The sequence below is a fragment of the Leptosomus discolor genome, chromosome 5, assembly GCF_034619465.1.
Source record: "Leptosomus discolor isolate bLepDis1 chromosome 5, bLepDis1.hap2, whole genome shotgun sequence".
Lineage (NCBI taxonomy): Eukaryota > Metazoa > Chordata > Aves > Leptosomiformes > Leptosomidae > Leptosomus > Leptosomus discolor.
Window position 1 is genome coordinate 35,074,889 of NC_141395.1, and position 21,396 is coordinate 35,096,284.

General features: G+C 41.4%; 2 protein-coding genes across 3 annotated transcripts; both read left to right on the forward strand.

The window, feature by feature from the left end:
- Positions 1-3,189: 3,189 nt before the first annotated feature.
- Positions 3,190-8,814, forward strand: ORMDL1 (ORMDL sphingolipid biosynthesis regulator 1). The gene is made up of 3 exons (XM_009960537.2): positions 3,190-3,383; positions 6,340-6,491; positions 7,964-8,814. The coding sequence occupies exons 1-3, from the start codon at positions 3,210-3,212 to the stop codon at positions 8,097-8,099; spliced, it is 462 nt and encodes a 153-aa protein (XP_009958839.1). The 5' UTR covers positions 3,190-3,209; the 3' UTR covers positions 8,100-8,814.
- A 1,383-nt stretch (positions 8,815-10,197) lies between these two features.
- On the forward strand, positions 10,198-15,039 carry OSGEPL1 (O-sialoglycoprotein endopeptidase like 1). Of its 2 annotated transcripts, none has more exons than XM_009959767.2 (7): positions 10,198-10,685; positions 11,324-11,711; positions 12,574-12,778; positions 12,862-13,010; positions 13,508-13,638; positions 13,787-13,858; positions 14,882-15,039. In XM_009959767.2, the coding sequence occupies exons 1-7, from the start codon at positions 10,474-10,476 to the stop codon at positions 14,973-14,975; spliced, it is 1,251 nt and encodes a 416-aa protein (XP_009958069.1). In that variant the 5' UTR covers positions 10,198-10,473; the 3' UTR covers positions 14,976-15,039. The 2 variants fall into 2 exon arrangements, with proteins under 2 accessions (XP_009958069.1, XP_086322311.1); XM_086466185.1 differs by having other exon boundaries at positions 10,585-10,685; positions 11,329-11,711.
- Positions 15,040-21,396: the final 6,357 nt, after the last annotated feature.

Here is a 21,396-nt window from a genome sequence, read left to right on the forward strand (position 1 = left end):
TATGAGAAAGGAGGGGAAAAGAGCATTGCTAGACAGGTCTTTGCACCTCAAGAATGGTTCAGACTTGGGTTTCTTCTCTCCACAGCAGCACTATACTGGGTTACGTTACGTAATGTTGTTTACATTGAAAGGCGAACAATCCCAGCAGTCCTGGCTTCCCCATCGATTCAGTCAAAGCTATACATGTGCTTCATTCATGATTTAATAGTGTCAGATCGGAGCTGGGTATCTTTATCAAAAGACACTGACTGAGACAAGGGAGGGTCTTAAAACAGAAACGTCGCAGGCCCCAAAAGCAAGTTTTCTGTGAGGTGTGACTGATGCAGGTGGCTTGGGAGAGGAACCAGCTCCTGGTGTGCCCTCCCCTGCCCTGGACCCAAAGCACTCCACACAGGGCTGCAGGATCTCAGATGATCTCCCACTGGATCGCAGAGGGAGGACACGCGTGGTCGTACAGCCATGCTGGCCACATCTCTCGGGGGCACCTGCTGGGAGGGAGGGACCTTTGGTACTTGCTGCCTATGGAAATGCATCCAGCCCAACTACTTTTAGCTAAAAGAGACTTATGTCAGCTCAGGCCACAGTACTACTACAGCTCCTCACTGACCAGACATATTATAACCTGTGCTCAGTGGGAAAGCATAGTATTTTCTGTTTGAGCACCATCACTGATGCAATCCTCTTACCCCTCTAAACCAAGTCAGACACCCCAGCAACCGGGGCTCTCTAAACATCTGTAATACCGCACGCCATCAGGTAAACTGCTAACAAAATCCTCGTTAAACTTCATAGCTGCAGCCTCACAGATTTCTACAGCAGCACCCAAACCCCCTTCCAACAGACATCTTTCTTAAGAGCCCACCTGACCTGTACTCAGGTAATTCTTCGGTTTATGAGGAAAAAAAAAAAAATGGAGAAAAACTGCAGATAAAACCTGAGGACGGTCACCCTTGACCTCACTTAAAACCACACAAACGGTCCCCAGTTCCCGGTTCTGCTTTTCACTAAGAAAAGCACAGGGTGCCGCGCCCCTCGGGGAGGCGAGGGGAGGGCAGGGCACGGCAGCCACCGCCGCGAGGGACGCGCGGCTCCCGACTCGGCCGGCGGGCCTCGCTCCCCGGCAGGCCCGTCCCCGCTTCGGGGGCCGCCGCACCAGGCCCGGGCCCGGGCCCGGGCCCAGGCCCGGACCCGGGCCCGGACCCAGGCCGGACCCGGGCCCGGATCCAGGCCGGACCCGGGCCCGGACCCAGGCCCGGACCCAGGCCCGTCCCGCGCAGCCCAGGGCGGCAGCAGTTCCCGCCGCGGTGCCGCCAGCTGCCCGGAGAAGCAGCCTCCTCGCCCCGACCGGGGCCTCAGAAGACGCGGCAGGTGAGCAGGCAGGCAGCTGCCCCACACCACCCCTCACCCCTCCGCCTACCCCAGGCGCCCGCCCCCCGCAGCGCCCCAGGTGTGCGCTACCTGCACGTCTGCGGCACCACCGCTCCTGTGGGCGGCACGGGCGGCCTAGCCCCGCCCCTGGCCGGCAGCCCTGCCCACAGGGCAGCCGGCGGGCTCTACCTGCGGCCGGCGGTCTAGCGTTCCGCTCCTGCTCCTCGGCGGCCGCGGTCACAGGGCGGCTGGCGGCACTTGAGCCGGTGGGTCCCTGGAAAGGTGAGGCCGCGCTCGGGAGGTGGAGGACAGGAAGGCGGGCTGGGCCACCGGTACCGCCTGCGCGCCGGTGCTTGCGAAGTAGGCCCCGGGGTGTTCAGCGGCGGCTGCCGCTAGGCCTGGCCCTGCGGCAGCGGCTGGGGCGGCGGGAGGGGGTTCTGCCGGGGAGCCCGCAGGGTCGTGGCCGAGAAGGGAGGCGGCTCCCCGGGGGAGGGCCCGGCTCTTGCGGGGGCGACCCGTGGCGGGCCTGTGGGGAGAGCATCCCGCTTCTCCCGTGCAGCTGGGCATCTGGCGGAGCGAGAGGAAACACGGGGATACAGCGGGCTGCGAGGAGGTCTTGTCTGATGAGGTCTCTTGTCTGACGAGACAAGAAACATGAGGGAAATACAGGAAGAGATGGTAGGTTGTGTCAAGGTGTGTGCCTAGGTACTCGCTCACCGGCGGTGCCGCATCCCAGGGCGGGAGGAACGATCACACTTCACCTAGCTCAGGTACTATTCCCTGGCCACGTTTTGAAATAGTTTGCAAGAAATATTGATTAAAATCAGTACTGCCCCGGTTTAGTTTCAGGTTCATCGCATCCATTTTTATTCTGCAGCCTACTGTTGATATTGTAAAATAATTAAGTATTACACTGCTTTACAGCACTAAGCAAGTATAAGAAACAAACTTACCATGAAAAGCAAACTATTTTTGCTGGTTAAACAATGCTTTTGTAGAGCGATTTAGAAGGAAGTTAAGAAGTCTCCATCGCAATCCCATAAGTGAATATAAATAGTCTCACATGAGTACAAAGTACGCATTGAATTTTTTTTTTAATCGTCATTACACATTTTAGTACAATAGGACAAGAGTGTCACCTTGAGTAAGTTCTGCCAATCTCCTGAAGAAATCAGCGTTATGAAATTGTTCTGTGTATCTCTGCGTATGACTGTCACTTAGAAAGCTTCTGAACCTGTTGGCTAATTTCAGCCAGATTTGAAAGATGGAAATGTCTGTCTGCAAACAACAGATGGGGAGAGGAGGAAAATCTGAAATCTGCACTCTGCTGCAAGAAAAGGAGGCATAAATTAGTCCTTGTTTGTTCATTCTAGCAGTAGGTGGCTGGGCAATTGGTATATGCAGGATTCTTCACTAGCAATTACATGAGAAAGAAATGGGAGGAAAATGTCTGATATGGGAAGCGGAAAAGAACTGAAGATATTGTTGGGGATGGAGAAAAGAATTTAGAGGACAAAAGTTACAAAGTTTGGTTTCTTACAGGTTTGCAACTTCAGCTTCTAACAGCTCAGGTTACTGTTTTATTTAAATGTTACTTCTGTAGTGGCTTGTGGGTTTTATTTGTTTAGGCTTTTTCTAAACAAACAGTACTCAAGAGCCCCTTTGTACTGACTTCTCTATAAACCATACTTTGAAGATCTTGAGGTACATCTTGGCTTATGCACTATGTTCCTTCCAGACCTGCTTATTCAAAACAGCCTTTTCCCAAATTCAAATATTGCCTGTGTTATCTCTATAACAGTAGTCTCAATTTTCAAACAGATCTGTTTTATAGGGTAAAAATGAATGTAGGAGTTGCCCACAGCGAGGTAAATCCAAACACACGGGTGATGAACAGTCGTGGAATGTGGCTGACGTATGCACTTGGAGTTGGCATGCTGCACATTGTCTTGCTCAGCATTCCTTTCTTTAGTGTCCCTGTTGCCTGGACTTTAACAAATGTGATTCATAACCTGGTAAGTACCCTCTCTTGTAACAAAATTTGAAAAGTAGTTTATACGTATTTGGTTTTAGTAGCAGGAGAAGAGAAAAATAGCCAGGCTGTATGGATAATGAAATCCAGCTGGCCAAAACACCACCTCTGCTTGGCTTATCCACTGTTAAACAAGTTGGCTGGTTTTGGGAGGAAGAGTGACAGGTAATCACTTTGGGTTTAAGCACAAAAGACGTGGAATATTACTTACATAGTTTATGTATTCTTTTAAAAGGAATTTAATTGTGCTAGAGTCTTGCAAACATAAAATCATCACGCCAACAAACTTTTACAGTGTTTGTATATTATTAGAGAGCTGTGCTGAATCCATAAAATATATCACATTTTTGATTCTTGGATATTATCTACTAATGTTTCTTAGATAAATCTGTTAGTATCCCAAAATGTTTTATTTTAGCACTTTACCTGTTTCCTTGGACAGAAACATATGTGTTCTTTTTCTTCTTGCTTTGATTTCTGCTCAAGCCCCAAAAATTTTAGCTCAAAATTATTTCAGCATACAACTTTGTCACTATACATGACATAAGAAGAATCTTCCTTGAAGCAGTGGGAAAAACTGGACTACCCTGACCCAAGCCCTCAAATCATTTGTTATTCAGTGGGTGGCGATTTGTGTGATGACTTTTGTATGCAAAAGGATTTGGAAGCTGAAGACCTTAAGAATCTTTCTGCCTCCTCTCCGCAGGATGCTATAATGTTGTCATCACAGAATCAGAGAATGGCAGGGGTTGGAAGGCACCTCTGGAGATCATCCAGTCCAACTCCCCTGCTAAACCAGGTTCACCATCAGCAGGTCAGACAGGACTATGTCCAGGCGGGTTTTGAACATCTCCAGGGAAGGAGACCCCACAACCTCTCTGGGCAGTCTGTTCCAGTGCTCTGTCACCCTTAACGTAAAGAAGTTTTTCCTCATGTTCAGGTGGAACTTCCTGTGCTCCAGCTTGTGCCCGTTGCCGCTTGTCCTGTTGCTGGGTACCACTGAGAAGAGCCTAGACCCATCCTCTTGACGCCTGCCCTGTAGACATTTATAAGCATTGATAAGGTCCCCTCTCAGTCTTCTCTTCTTCAGGCTAAAGAGCCCCAGGTCTCTCAGCCTTTCCTTGTAGAAGAGATGCTCCAGTCCCCTCGTCATCTTTGCAGCCCTCCGCTGGACTCTCCCTAGTAGCTCCCTGTCCCTCTTGAACTGTGAGGCCCAGAACTGGACACAGTACTGCAGATGTGGCCTCACCAGTGCAGAGTAGAGGGGGAGGAGAACCTCCCTTGACCTGCTGCCAACACTTTTCTTCATTTAAACTACTGAAAGTATGTATATTGGTCTGCCAAGCTTACAAAAAAGAGGGCCATAATCCAGCAATTTACATCATACTTGAGGTTTGCTAACTCAGCTTTCCAAGATTAACAGCAAAGAATTCTTGACAAAAACATAGCTTCTTCCTTATTTAGGAAAATGACAGTTCACTTAAAGACTGAGGTTGGATAAAACCCTCTTGAATTCTGTAAAAAAAAAAAATAATTTTTTTTTTTTCATTCGAGCTTTTTATAGATAAGTTTAAAACTAATAGTGGGATTGCGTTTCATAATTATCTTCGACAGCATCAGACATGCCTGACTTTGGAAGATGCTGGCAGAGACAAGTATTACTAATTCTTTCCCAAATGCCTTACCAAATTCATGGCAAGTAGCTACAATGACAGCAGGGGTGAAAGCATTCACTGGCAAGTGGAGCACTAGAAGATAAGTGTAAACTGCGCTTTTGGCTATTTCAGCATTTAAATGGCACTTTTTTGGAAACAAGATGATTCAATGGTTTGACAAACAAAATCTTGGATTCCCACTAATGGAAAACTCTTTGCTGACCTTGAAAGCATTTTTAGTGGTCCTTTCTGCAAGTACCAGTGTGAAATAAAATGCATAGTAGGCATTTGGATCTGTCCTAACAGTGCCTTTTTGGTTAAGTTATTAAACCTGAGATGCTGTAAACATCATGAATCAAAGAATTAATTAAGCAAATTAATTCTCTTAGGTTAACAGGCCTCTGATCAGGGGGCTGTTCCAAAAAAAAATGTGGAAGAAAATGTGAAGTGACTTGCTCAAATTTCACCTCCTTTATAAGAATTTGGAAGAAATTTGATATTTCTATATAAAGCTTTCTATAACAATTTCTGTATGTGCATAAGAAAGAACCTGAAAGAAAGAGAAAGAAGTCTTTGGTATTTTCTGATAAAGACTCTTGCTTGGAGTTGGTGTGCTCACTTTGATAGAACGTAAATGTTTGTTAAAGCTGGAAGAGGGCGGCCTCCCCCATCTGAAGTCAGTGGTCCCAGACTGATTTTTCAGAACAGACCAGATATGGCATGCTCCCATCGAACAGAAACAATCACAAAGACAGTCCAGTGTGGTTATGCAGAAGCAGCAAAGAGGTGGACAGATGGTATTCAGCAGGTTGCTGGTAGTCAGCTTCCAAGTATTTGAAGCTGGTGAGGGGGCTGAGAAATCTTTCAAAAGTTCTTGTAATATTGCCAGTATTCGTAGATTTTTGCTTTGTGAAGACTCTACCTCATAACTCAACACTGTGTTAGGAAAGGGATGATATAAATTGTCAGCCCTGAACTTGTTAGAGAGCTCCTTAAAATTATGTTACTTCATGCAATTTTTGCCATCTAATGTAGAAGATGAGGCAGTGGATCGGATGTCACAGAGACTTTGGCTTTAATTCTGACTGTGCCACTGACTACACAACCTCAGGCGAATTGCTTCTTGTCTCTTCCTTTCTCTTTGATAATTTGTCATTACAGGTTAGCAGCTCTTCTGGGTGAGACTTCATTTACTCTCTGTTTTTACAATGCATTGAACAATGTAACAATTATAAAAAAAATATAGCTAAAAGTACCACTGTATTCTCTTTTTATTTTTCCCAGGGAATGTATGTGTTTTTACATGCAGTAAAGGGGACTCCTTTTGAAACACCCGATCAGGGGAAGGCTAGGCTACTAACACACTGGGAACAACTGGATTATGGAGTACAATTTACATCCTCAAGAAAATTCTTCACAATCTCTCCTATAATTCTGTGAGTTCAAAACTATATTATGGATTAATTGAATCATAAACCCATTATTTCAAAAGCTGCAACAAAATGTGTTGAAATTTACATTCTAAGAGCATTTTATCTCTTTTTTTTTTTTTTTTTTTTTTTTTCTTGTTTGTTTCTGTATCAGCGAGGTAGGGAGTACATATTTACAGGCTGTATCATCAACAGTCTTCCTGCAGCTCCTGACACTCCAGTTCACATACTGAAGTCGAAGTTTGTAAACAGTTTTTAATGGGGCAGGTTTTAAAGATCAGAAACTTTGGGAGGAAAACTTACTGTTAACTCTTGAATTTCTTCAAGAGGCTGTGAAGTCATAAATACTGAAAATCTAAACTAATTGCCTTTAGCACATGGCAGCATTTCTTAACCATTTTGCAAGTTGGGAGGTACGAGGACTGTGGCAGTCATCACTGAATAGGGTCCAGGATTTTGCATGTCGGTTTTGCTTTGTATAGATTGTCTTCTGTTTACACTAGTTACGTAAATAGATTAGAAATTCTACACTGCCTGTCTCTGTTAACAAAGGTATGGTTGTGTAACTAAAGGAAATCAGATGCATATTTAATATCCAAGTCTAAAAAGTCTGGTTTTCCCTGAAGGAAGTTGACACTTGCATGGTGGCGGGCTGATAAAATCCTGTGTCATTTTTATAAAGTCTGTTCTCAAAGGATAGAAACTGAAAAAATATATATAACTCCTCAAAAAATCCTCTTTCTTCAAACTTCCCACTTTCCACTTGTATTTGTAGCACTTTACTAATAATGCATAAGTAGCTGAATAAACATCTCTGTTTTGCTGGGAAGAAAACCCCAAAACCCAACAATCTGATAGCCTCGTTTCAGTGACTAGTTTTTGCAAATAACAAGATGAAAGTATTGGCTCAAAGTGTAAAAAAGTTAGTAGTGAATTGGATTTTCTGAGGCACGTTTCCTTATTCTTGCAGTCAAACAGGTTGTGGACTACCTTAAAATAAAAACATGCTGGAAACATCTGGCAGATAGGAAGCATTTTGAAGTCATGCCAGTCACAGATGTGCTCAGCATAAATGATTTTTGCACTGAAAAATGTCAAATGCTTGGTCATTGAGCTTGCTAGGGTAGCAGAACTGTGAATATTTTGGTAACAGATCTTACACTATTTAAAAGTGTATCATAAATCAGGCTTGTAGCTGCAGAAGTCAAGAGACTCCGGCTTGAGGGGCGGGGAGAAGTGCTGGAGGAAAACACTAGCTGGGAGGTGCTTTTTAGCACCTTGGGAAGTATGGGAAGAGACTTAGTCCATCACTTTACTGTAGATATTCTAGAACCTCAGGCGAGATATTTAATACAGGAATAGATCAGTTCTTAAGCAGTAAAATACTACTGATTACTAAAGCACTTTTTTCAGTTGTGCTTTGTTTATTTTTTAGACAAGGGTGTCATCAGCTAAGCTTGCTCTGTTTTCTCCTGCAGGTACTTCCTGGCGAGTTTCTACACAAAGTATGATCCAACACACTTTATCCTCAACACAACCTCTCTCCTGACCGTGCTTATCCCCAAGCTGCCACAGTTGCACGGCGTTCGAATCTTTGGCATCAATAAATATTAAGCAGAAGGTTTGACGCTGACCACCCCTGACATGGCTACTGCTGCTTCCCAGGTGAAGGAAACAAGCAGCCTACTGTGCCGTGTATCCGATTGTATTCAACGAGAGATGCTTTTCCATCCGAGATACAGTTCCCACTTCTGCAGCGCTGTCTGGGATGAAAGCCGAGTTTATAAGAAGATGCCTTCAAATACTTAAACATGAATCGGAAACCTCTAGAAGAAAGATTTCCTTGAAGAACTGGGCAGGCCCAGCTCCAAAGCGTAATCTAAGACTGTACATATGCCTGGCTGGTGCAAGTGACTTGTGAGGAAGGTGCGAGTAGCAGCTGAAACGGAGAGCAGCGCTTCACAACTACCCAGTCAACCATAACGCAAGTGGTAACTTCACATACAAATCTCGGGTCCTTGATGCCAAGGACTGGCGAGGCCACATTCTTAGGTTAAGTGAAAGTAGCTAGTTTCTGCTGTATGGAATTGAAGGTGGTTGTGCTCGTTATTGCATGGTAAAAGTTTGTCTCGCAGTACGTACTGTTACAGCTAGTATAAACTGATGGTATAATTCATGCCTTATCTGTTCTTGTGATTTATTTTGTCATAAAGACTGAAGAAAGTCCTTAACTGTCAGCTCAGGGGATTTCTACATCAACTCGATAGCTCAGTTTATGTACGCTTTTACAAGTTGCCACTGTTGTGTTTATTTCATTTTGCTTACCAGGATACTGACTTTTCCATGTGTAAATGTGACATCCTGAAAAATTGAAGTTTCTTCTAAGGTGTGGATTTTTCACCGTTTTCTTTGATACTTGACTGGTGGGTTATTTTTCGGTGGTTGAGAGGCCTGTAATGGTGGAGGAAAAGTGTCGCTGCTGTTAAAGAAGCAGCTCCATTATAGAGCAGCAATGTGAGAACACGTAAGAGAAACTGTAGGTTGTAAGTTAGAGTAGAAGCCGAGCTGGAAGTAGGTGACTAGGCAAATCACATGGGCTAATGGTATGCTTTTGCAGAAAAAGGTACAGATAATTTGCATGTCTTGGAACTGTGGAGGAATGCTGTGTTGTGGGGGTACTGTGTAGCACCGAGTAATGCTGTATATAATCAACTCTGGAACTGCAGTGAAGGAGGTACTTGTACAGCTCTGAGCATTTATTTCTCTATGTTGGAAAAAGGATTAATTTAAAGTCTTTCTGGCAGCCAAAACCGGCTCAGAATTAACAGAAGACTCCATTTAAGACTTGATTTACATTTTGGTTGCAGTGACAGCCAGTGAGCTGGCAAAAAATTTTAAAAATAATAAATAAAAAAGTAATGAGTTATGATTTTTTTTTTTTAGCAGTTGGAAGTCATGGTGTTATCTGTACAGAAATTGGTAACTGGCGGCTAATTTTTAAATAATGTCCCTCACAGGGCTGTGCCAGCGCTTTGAAAATCACCGGTCTGGGTGCAAGTGATAAGGGCTTTAAGGCACGGACCGAACTTACCGAGGCAGAGCGGTGGTGGCGGGCGCTTGGCAGGGCCGGGAGCGCAGGTACCGGGGCAGGGACGCCTCAGGGCAGCGTAGGGAGCTCTCGGCTTGCGTAATTCAGCTGGCTTGCCCTCAGACGCCCACTTTTTCTTTCCGGCCGGGCAGGGGTGCGGCAGCAGAGCCCGCAGCTGCTGCTTCCGCCGCCGCCCGCCCCGCGCCTGCGCCGGCCCCGGTGGGCGGGAGAGCGCCGCTGCCCGGGCCGCGCCGCGGAGGTACCTTGTCCCTGCGCGGGAGGGCGGACCTCCGCGGCCGTCAGCGCCGCGCTGGGAACAGAGCACGGCGAGGGGCATGAGGTGGCGACAAGTCGTGGTAGAAGGGCACAGCGGCACTGCGCGGTGGCCGCGCCCGGCGGGGCAGCTGAGGGACGAGCGCCACGGTGGGACCGGGCGGCCGGTGCAGCCCCGGCGCAGCGGGGGGCCGGGGCGCGGCTTCCGCCTTTGCGAGCGCCGGCGTGAGGGGGGCCCGCCGGCCTGGTGCGGCTGGGAGTGGGGCTGGGGCGGTGGAGCGGCGAAGAGGGCGGCCGGGCACCGGGCCGAGCGCGGGGGAGGCCGCGGGGCTGTGGCTCATGGGATTGCTCTGCGGTTCGCCTCCCTCCCCCGGGGCCACCGGAGGCGCCCTGCGCGGCGAGCTGGGTGAAGGGCCCTGCCGGGGGTAAAACAAAGCTCAGCGCCCACCTCCTGGATTGTTTTTTTTTTTTCTTAGGGTCTTAAAAACCACGTGTGGTCATTCGTAACTTGAAAAGTAATGCCCCTCTCTTCAGCAAAGCGGACCAGAGCAGAGGCTTGAAAACCCTCCCGCAAGAATAACCTGTACAGTCCTTTCTTAGACACAAGGACCAGATGGGTTTTTAGCGATGAACAGCATTGCCGCAAGCCTTCTGAAATCGGTTAGACGCGGCCGAACTGCGTGGCTGAGAAGCAGCTCTGCCCACGCGGGAGAACAGCGTCTTCAGAAACTCGTTCTGGGAATCGAGACGAGCTGCGACGACACCGGGGCGGCTGTGGTGGATGAGGCCGGCAGCGTCCTGGGAGAGGCGCTGCACTCTCAGAAGGAAGTCCATTTACAGTAGGGATGCACTTCTTTCGGGGCTTTCGCCTTAGTAATGATATTATTGTTATTCTTACTTGTAATAGCATCCGTATAAAAGTCGTCTCCAGAAAACTCGGTAAGAAGTGGGTGCGTGTAAGGACCTGTCCCTTGGGCCCCAGCACATTCTGCTTCAGATATTACTAAGGGTGAGGAGAGAAATGCTGTGCATTTAACAAGCTTCCTCTGGTATTTTCTTTCAAAAAAACCAGATTACTTACCTAGCTTGAATTAAAGATTAAATCATTATTACTGTTAAAACCACCAAATGGCTCAATTTATTAAAGGGAAAATTAATCAAATACAGGCATTGGTGGCAAAGTACGTGAATTGACAAGTGAAGGGCTTGTGAATGTGAAGTTACAGACGTTGTTTTAGAACAGTGTTGAGATAGATTTAAGAGGTACGTGTAGCAAAAAGGCAAGTTAACATCCTTTTCTGACCTCCCAGTGATAATTAGGCTCTCTTCAGAGAGCATTTACACTAAACAAGGCATTTGAGAATGTACTTAAGGAAACAGGCGGGGTATGGCAAGGTTAAGAGGTGTTTGAAATCTGGTTTTATGCCATTCTATCTGATGTGAAATCAAACATATTGTAATTCTTTGTTTTTACTAGAACAGGTGGAATAATTCCTGTGGTGGCACAGCAGCTTCACAGAGAAAACATCAAGCAAGTAGTAAATGAGGCACTTAGTGTCAGTGGAGTTTCTGTACATGAACTTGCAGCTATTGCAACTACAGTAAAACCAGGACTAGCACTAAGCCTTGAAGTGGGGCTGCAGTACAGCTTGAACTTGGTGAACAAGTACCAGAAGCCGTTCATACCCATTCATCACATGGAGGCTCACGCGCTGACCATCAGACTGACTCATCGCGTGGAGTTTCCCTTCTTAGTTCTTTTACTCTCTGGAGGCCACTGCCTTTTGGCAGTAGCACGAGGAGTTTCGGATTTCCTTCTGCTTGGACAGTCCATAGATATAGCACCGGGTGACATGCTGGATAAGGTAATGTTCCCTTACATAAGTGAATCTAGTATTTTCTTTTTATTGCAGTTATACTACATAATGGTAGTATTGTCATCAGCCCAAGGACAGTAATACAGCGCAATGTGGGCCTTACTTAACTTTTCTATTTTGAAATACCATAGATTTAAGATGCAAGAGGCTGTTAAAAATCTATGCATAGCATCAGTTGTAACATATGTAAATTAATTATATCTTTAGCAAAGAGACAACACAACCAAAACTGGTGGTGGAAGTTTTGTTGACACCCATTGTACAAACGAGTTGTATGAAATAGAGAAGATTGATAGTGGTGTTTTAAATGATGCTGTCAGGTTTAAAACAATACATATTAAAACATTACCAGTTTTTTTTGTACAGTTTGAAAAGCCTGCTTTGGCTTTCAGAATCTAAGTTTTCTAGGTCAGTATTGTTCTCAAACACAAGCAGACTTTTTAAACAGTATTTGTGTGTATTAATTAAAAAAGTGGGGGTGTGAGTGGAGTCAGAAAGTGGATTGTTGAAAGTGGAAACCAACTTTGTTTCTGTTTATCTGGTAATGCAGTATGGCAGTCCGTTTGTGTTTCCTGTAGCATAAAATTTGGGTAGTTAATGTTTCCTGCAAAATTCACTGATCCTCATGTTTGCCCAGATTGTTCTAGAATTGCATTTCTAATACTCCAGGAAAAAAAAAAAAAATCCAGCTGGCGTATGCCTTCTCCTTACTGTGCCCTTACTGTACGTAATTTCACATCGGATTGGATTTTGTGGTATCCAGTGTTACTCCGCTGACTACAATACAGTGATGCAGTTACAGGAGGAATTAATGTAGTGATTGCGAGTCAGTTGTTCGTTATCTCCGTAGGTAGCAAGAAGACTCTCTTTAAGAAAGCACCCGGAGTGCCACAGCATGGCTGGAGGGAAGGCGATAGAGCACTTGGCTCAAACTGGGAACCGGCAACAGCACACGTTCAGACTTCCCATGCAGCAGTACCGTAACTGTGATTTTTCTTTTTCTGGACTTCAGAACCTTGTCAATAAAGCCATTATACAAAAAGAGAAGGAAGAAGGTATTTTTAAACAAAGTGAGATATAAGCCATGTTTTTGATGATCTATAGTCAGGAAAACCCATCTGATCACACATTTTTATAGGTATTCAAGAAGGTGAGATCCTGTCCTGTGTTAAGGATATTGCTGCTGCTGTACAGCATGCAGTGGCTGTTCATATCATCCAGCGGACATATCGAGCCATGCTGTTCTGCATAAAAACCAGCATATTATCATCCAAAGATGCAACGTTGGTGGGTATACATTTTTTTTCTCCTTTTTATATTTGACTGTTTAACATCATTTGAAGATGCAGATGCCTTGTACTTTCTCCCTTGACAGGCGAGGAAGATGTCAGTATGTTAAAATACCAGGATTAAAGTAATTGTCATGTAAATATTTAAAAGTCTTTTGTAGTTTTGGTTTTAAGCTAGAAAGAGATTTTCATACCATCTGATCTGATCTGTAACAATTCAGGCCACATAACTTGACCTAGTACTCCCCAGTACTTGACTGCTGTTCTGGTTACAACATGCTTTTAGTCAGGAATCTCTTTTAGCATAAGGAGCTCACTTATACTCTTTTCTGATACATTTCATCTTCAAAGATACGTTTTAATCTTCAAATGCATTATTTATTGCTGTCTTCAGAACTTCATCTGATAACCTTTTTTTATAATAGGATGTTAGTTGAGTGTGGCCCATCAATACTTTCGAGTTAATGCCCTTTTTCTTTTTGAAACTGCTGTCAGGTTGTATCAGGAGGAGTTGCAAGCAATCAGTATATCCGAAAAGGTTTACAGACTTTGGCGGATGCAAATGACTTTGCTTTTCTATGTCCTCCTCCCAGACTGTGCACTGATAATGGTGTTATGATTGCATGGTAAGAGTTGTTTCTCTTTGCATGTGTTTCTAGAATGTTCTTTAAAAGCTGACATCAGAGTCCAGAACTTCTGTTTATAGTGACTGCACAACATACACGCATTCAGATAGTTACGACGTACATTTTTACATACTGCTTTCTTGCTCAGGAATGGCATCGAAAGGTTACGGGCAGGACTCGGTGTTCTACATAGTACTGACGGCATCCGCTATGAACCGAAGTAAGTGACTCAGTTCATTCCCAGTCTGTTTCTTCACTTGTTCACTGTGGTCAATGAAAGTGGAAGGAGGGGTAAGCTAAAAAGAGTAGCAGAAGCTGATGAGGAGCGTCTTTGCAGTGCATGTAAGCTTTAAAAGTTACCAACGCTTCCTTTTCAATGTAGCTGTGAAATACAAATGATGACGTCTGGCATTTATCTTTGTTTTGGCTCAAACTTAAATTATCCTACATGACAGTTCCATGCATTTTCCTATTACCACTGTGGTGTGGGAAAACCAAAGCAAGTTAAGCTGTAATACACTCCCCTGAGCTTCTCTGTTACTGTAGACATAAAATGCTCCAAGTTAAACTGTGTATTCGTAATGAGTAATCAATTAAAAAAAAAGAATAAAAAAGAATTTTACATATAATACTGATTCTTTTTTTTTTTTAGTGACTTGTTAGGTAAGACTTGTTCTATGGATTTAAGTAGATCCTAGGCTTATGGCCAAGCAAAATTCTAGTATTTCAAAAGTATGAGCTGGTCTCAGACTTGAATTTTTTTTCAGGTTTTTCCATTTCCAGGAAAAGAGACTTGAAAGGTCTTGGGACAAAAAAAAAAAGTTTTATCATTTTCAACTGAAAAATTATAAAATACTCTTCTTCAAAAATAACTTGCTTTATATATCTCAGTGAATAAAATACTGTTTTATTTGCTGTAGACTATACATTCTTAAAGATTATCGCAGCTGTGATTTCAAAGCCATCTTTTGGGGATGTTGTTTAGTTTTGGGTTTTTTTGGACCAAACACCCATCTGTGTTTCCAGAGTTTGGAATGGCTACAAGTGCAAACATTCCCTCAATGTAAAGATGTTTCTAGGTATGGCTCGATTTTAATGGTCACACAGTCTTAGAGAGCAGGGAATCTGCAAAAATGCTGTGACTCCCATGCTCATTGTAAAAAAGGTCTCTGAACCTGCATGTGTGTGTGATACAGCAATAATGTTGTTTATTTTTAACATACATAATTTTATTATTTTCTAGAGCTCCCCTTGGGATTGATATTTCAAAAAGAGTTGAAGAAGATTCCATCAAGGTGCCAAAACTGAAAAAGAAGATATGGTGGTCGGCATCTTAAAAAGTAACTTAGTAAAGTAAATGCAACTATCAATTATTCAATAAAAACTGTTTCAATGCTGTTACATTTACTGACAGTACTTGGTTTACGAGTGTTGAAAATCACATGTCGGAGAAATAAATGCTGTGTGGTGTGGGAGCGTAGCTCGCTGAAAACAGGCATGGAATGCTAGAGGGCCTGCACAGGGAAAACTCTGTTGAACAGTTTGTCTAAACTAATATAGTAGGCCTCAAGGACGCTTCGGCCTTGAGGGTCAGAATAGAAGAATTAGAAGCTAACATCCGTATGAGGCGGAACGCATTAGTATTAATAGTAAAGTGATAGGTAGAAGCAGATGACTGATGTATTTATGTAATTAGAGTTTATGAAAAACTGCAAGTCATGATGACTTTGGAAAACTATGCTATATAAGAAAGTGCATCTGCACTATAAAACGAGTTTCCTGATATAACTCATATTGAGTCTTTTGTGGATTCTCCAACTCCCGTCTCCGCAGTGTGGTATCACCAAAATGATTCCAGCTAGTGTTCCATAACGGTCTTAAGCATTCTAGGTATTAAAACAATACAAAAAAATTAAACGTGCAGTTTCTAATAAATATAAACTTACACCAATGAAAATATCTCCCTTGTTTACACTTTATAATTTTTTTTAAGGTTTATGTATTTATAATATATACCACATTCTAACTTAACAATATAATACATAATTCATATGACGTCTGTAATTTACACTGCATGTTAAAGTCCATACCTTCCATGATTGAAAAGTTACAGAAAGTGAACATGGGAGAGCACAGATTTTCAAGAAGATCCCCACATGTTAACTGTGCTGGTGCAATTAACTTCTACAGTACCTAATGTTCTGCTGCTGATGTGAGAAACCTATTCTTACTTACACAACATTAAAATTTTGGGATATCGGGCTAGTTCCTTTGAATTTTCTCCTTTTTTTTTTTTTTTTTTTTATAAATAGCTCAGTAAAGCTAATCAGAGTGTGAGCTGTTAAGATACAAGTTCTGAGTTTCAACGTGAATAATGGGTTATTTGACCTTGCCTTTTGATAATCAGTGTAATGTGCTTTTACATTATTATTCATTGCCATGGAATTTACTGGAATAAATACTTCAAGTATTGCACACCTCTTCAATAAGCATTTTCTAATTCATAATCCATATGTTTAAAATTGCCTCTATTTAAATACGAACAAGTAACTGGGATTTGTGGGACAGTTATAAACAGACAAACAAGTTGCCCAGATTAAATTTTTTAAATTCTTTTTAACTTGAGGGCAAGATGTAACAAATTAACAAGGTACATGCATTATTTTTTTCTCTAATACTTTAATTTTTGGAAGAAGGTTAAGATCCCTCATGGAACAGAAAGCATTGGAAGCATACATAGCATTTACATTTTGTTACAGAGAATTTTGGAGTCTTATTTTCATGGGATTCCAACTACAAGTAGTTTATCTTTTGGTAATTTATCTGCTTCATTTAATAAATTTAACTATCCCATTTCACAGGCCCTATCCATCAGTATGTTTATACATCCAGCTCACTGATTTCAACATAGATGAAAGACTAGAATTTGTGAAACTAACAGTGATCAAAACCTTTTTTCCTCCGTATTACAGCTGATCTCTCACTTATCCCAGTTTTTAATGCTGGTTGTACCTTCCTTGGGATCAACAAGCCAGTCAGTCTGGCTGCTCAAACATCTCTCCCCGCTTCCAAACTTTCTGAATATCAAGGAGGAAGAAATTCCTAAATAGCTGTGTTCTGTGGTACAATAAATGCTGATAAAATCCAATACAGCTTTCCCACTGGGGACAAAGAGTTAAGAACTGGAGGTAGAGTAGTTCCAGTATGCCCCAAGCCTCCCAAAACTAGTGCTGTTTGGACCGGAGAGGTTGATTCCAGCACCACACTGACTTCCTTGCATGATACTACAAATACAGTTAATTGATCACTATTATGTTCATCTCATGTCAATTAAGTGTCAAAGAGTTTACACAGCAAAAATGATTATTTAATTAAAAAAAAAAACACCTTAAAGTTTTTCCAAAACAAGTACATGGGAACATACCCAAAGTAATTATATTAAAGACTTTTTGAAATATTTAAGTGGATATGCCTTATAACAAGGGATTAGAATTGCTATCACGACATTTTCCTGGCTTATCTCAGTAAATCAAATAAAATAGATTACATAGCTGGTTGAAAATCTGTGCTCAACAAGTAGTTACTGATGGCCTTTTGAGGAACTCTGATTACAGAGCACACAAGGTCTTGAAAGGTTTTCTTCAAGGTCTCATTCTGTATTTTTTTTTATTTGTGGCTGAAAATTGAAAGCACAAAAGGAAGTGGTGAAATTGCAGCTTATACCGTTTTGAAAGCAGCTGCTAACACTTCTGAAAACCTACTTAGAAACACAATGATCTTTGGGTTTTTTAAAAAAATCAACAAAAAATTCAGTCGACTAGTACACTTAAGCAAATACAAAATACCAACTAGGAACAATGAGCTAAGGGTTGTAGGACTGTAATGGAATCATATCTAATATTAATCAACAATATAATGTTAAAAGAGGCATATATTTGGTCTTTATTATAGGAGTAACACTTAAGAAACAAATACAGGGTTGGTTTTTTTTACTGCAGTAAGAGGCTGACTAAAACAATGAAGGTGATACACTGAAGAACTCTCAGTCTATTAAAATGTTTTATAAAACCAGCATTCAGTTGTTCTTCACTGCAGGAAGGATTAAAGTATTTAGCTTGATTTGCAGAAAATGCTTAATAGCTGTTAGGAAAAGCTTTCTATTTTAAGGAAGGGAAGTAATGGAGCGTGTTAACTATTGAAATGTGTTCCTCAGTCACTGCACGTTATGTATTAAAGTAACTGTTAGGATGCTCTGCAAATACCTCATTCTTCACTTGGAACAAGGCTGGAAACTAGATGACCTCTGGAGATCCCCTGCAGGCCTACACTGCTATAATGTACACAGCATGTACACCTTGTCCTCACTGTGTGTTAACCTTCTGGATATTATTAAAACCCATAGAATGTAATAATTTTCTATCACCTTAGGAGCCATTTTGTTTTTAAAGTATATTGAGTAACCATAACAGTCAAACAATTGGTAAGATTTTAAACCTAAAACAAATTTCAACCTGAAGTTCTATCTGCAGGAAATATGTTTTAATAAGTTTTAAAATAGTTAGTACAATTGAAAACATTTACTTGGAATTTAATATACCTGTAGCAAGATGAGCATGTTTCTTACACGAAATAATACAACCACTGCCTCCTACAGGACATTTTTAAGTTTTACACTCCTCAAATGAGGGAAAAACCCCCTCCCTTGTCTGCTTGTTTACAATTTAAACCTTAGTTTTATAGTGCTTCTGTAAGGGTATTTTCACATGCTTGAATTTAAAGCATCGAAACCCCCAAGTTGTTATTTTGATGAACAACGCTGTTTTTCATTTGTTTCTATAAAATTTTTGTTTCACTATTTCCAGAAAAAGGAAATGCATTATACAAAATAAATGGTTGCACAGTATTTAGCCATCAACCCTGTATGTTACCAGCAAGGGTACTACATGTACAGAACTTTAAACAGCATTTGGACAGTGACTGTTGTTTAATCTGTAAAAAATGTCAAACTGGAATCAAAATACATTCTGTCTCAAGCTATGAAAATCTTTATTCCTCTCAACTTTCATATTATAACCAGCAATTTCAGTTAAGTAAATGCCAATCTGAAATCAGAAAGGATGTCTATTATTTTAAAGACTATACCGTAGTATCTGTATTACTGTGCACATTCCTTACGTCCTACCATCAAATTCCATCACTGGCATGGGGTAATGTTCTCTACCTGGCATATCCATGTCAAACAACGGAGCCTTGCAGCCTGATGCACAAGAGGCAGGCAGCCTATGAGAAAACAGTTACTAAAACAGCTGTAAGGATTGTTTGCATCAATACCGAACTGCTTACATCAATAAAATGACAGAATTGCAGCTTCACAAGCCTTATCAACAATCAGCAGAAATGGAACTGAAGTACAATTTTTATTTCACTTCATGTTTAAAAGTGCTTTGCCTCTTAATACAGATCATTTGCACACGTCACAGCAAATTAAACCCATATCTAATGAGAAGCATCCCTCAGGGAATAGTTTACACCTTCTCAGGTGAATCCGTTTTGATCATTCCTCAGGCTGCTGTTGTGCCATTCAGAAATGCCACCTAAAGGCTGTGCTGTTTTTAGGGCAATGCTGTCCTGATTAAGGTATTTTGTGCCAGCTTGTACAGTTCGGTATTAGCAGCAAATATTCTTACCGCATACTCATTTGAGAAATAAGTGCTGAACTCTGCATTAGCCTGGCCTGTAAGAACTACTTAGAGAACCGAGCAACAGCACAGTCTAGACAAAGCTATTAACTCCTGCAGCAAGCATGTTTTTTCCCTATCTCTGATGCTAACTTTAACTAAGTACAGTGTTCTGTCCTGCTTTATTAGCTGTAAAGGCATACACATGCGTACATTACAAGACAGATAGCAAACTAGAATCACAATCTTTAATGACATATCCTTTACTGACGGAGTACCAACATCAAACTCAGTTCCTCCATGGACATAAAAATACTCATTCCCCTCTTAGTGAAAGCGTTGACACTGAAAAGGTGGTCAAAAAAAAAAAATCAACCAAACACAAAACAGTGGCAGTTCTCTTTCAGTTTTAACTCCACAAGGTGTAAGAAAATATGTGTTTGGGTTTTTTTATTTTTTTAGAAGTAGCAATACAACAGCTTAAAACACTAGTTATTTTAGTATTTAATATATAAAATATATAAATACATTATAATTTAAACATATAAAAATCTACAAGATATGGTATCTAGAAGATATAAAAATGTCAAATTTGAATTAAAATTTAGTAAATGTATAATTTTCTTATGAGAATATGGCTGAAGACATTTACTTAAATTTGGGATTTCTACCTTCTTTAAACTCCAGTAAAAACAGAATCGAAGTTCATTAACTTGAGGTACTCTGTATTCCTGCAGATAGCTATGATTTTTTCCAATTGTTTCTTCAGCAGCTTTCGCTGAAGAGCTAACCTTTACTGCGGTCTGGGATGTTACTGTATCTCAATAGGCCTCTGCTGATCTTATCACATTGGTGAACCTATTCACCACATCCAACCTAAATACATTTTCATGTAGCTCTACTTCTGTAGTGCCAAGTGTCAATTTAAATAGGATATTACCAGCATATTGCATAAAAGACACACTTTGTTATTTCCCCCTGTACTGTTTGGATTGTAAGTTGGATCTTCATTTATATTTTCATTGCAGGTTCCCTCAAAATCATGTTAGTGAAAATATCAATTAGACCTGCAAATCAGGAATAAGTACAAAATTCTACAAGGTCAAATGAAACCTTTTAGAACACTACTGTTTCCTGCCATAAAAATACATTTGCTCCACTTAAATGTAAACATTACTCTTCAGTTTTAAAAATGTATTTGTTAGATGTACTTTGCTGTTGCACATATAACCCGACAGTATTTATATTAATACACTGGGATTTATTAGTTATACGTTAGAAAGTTATAAGATTCTTTTGTCTCTAACACCACTTTATTATATAGCAAGGCAACTAATTTTAAATATTAATTATACAGACAGGAGAAATAATATAAACAAACCTATGTAAAATGTTAGTAAAAATATACACATGTGTCTTTAGAGATTTATTTTGAACAATTCAGAAGCCTGGAGCTCTTGTTATTCTTAGAGAGTGCTTCAGAGTACCGAGGACTTTTAAAAATCTGACCAACCATTTAAATACCGCAGTGGAAGCGGAGCTCTTTTGGAAATGTGTTAATGTACAGTATTTCATATCTGCTTAAAATTTTGCATGAGATCAAATGATCTGTATTTTTCTGAGTAATAATCCCAGCTTTTAGGAATGCCACGTTTAAACTACATGCAAGATGAGGTATTTGTTAAATAGGAATGTTTTTGTACTCGCCTTCTGAACAAAAACTCAAAAAATATTTCCATCTGTTTGGGTTTCCCATCAGTATCCATGGTCATTTCAGAGCACCAGAACTCAAAGAACCTGACAAATTTCTCTTTAGGTATGTATGCCCCAAACTTTCCGCCATGTAACAAACACTGATCAAAATCTGTCCAATTTTTGTGTCAATGTAAGCTGGAGGAAGTTGACAAGAAACATTGTGATGATAATTTGCATCTGAACCAATGGAAAGTGTAAATAGCAAATTCCAACAGCCAATTCTCTCAAAACCTGATGGACTTCTTAATAATACAAGGGCATATCTGAATCCATCAGGGCTAGCAAAGTTGCTCTCTGGGTACATACATTTTTTAACTGGCTCAGC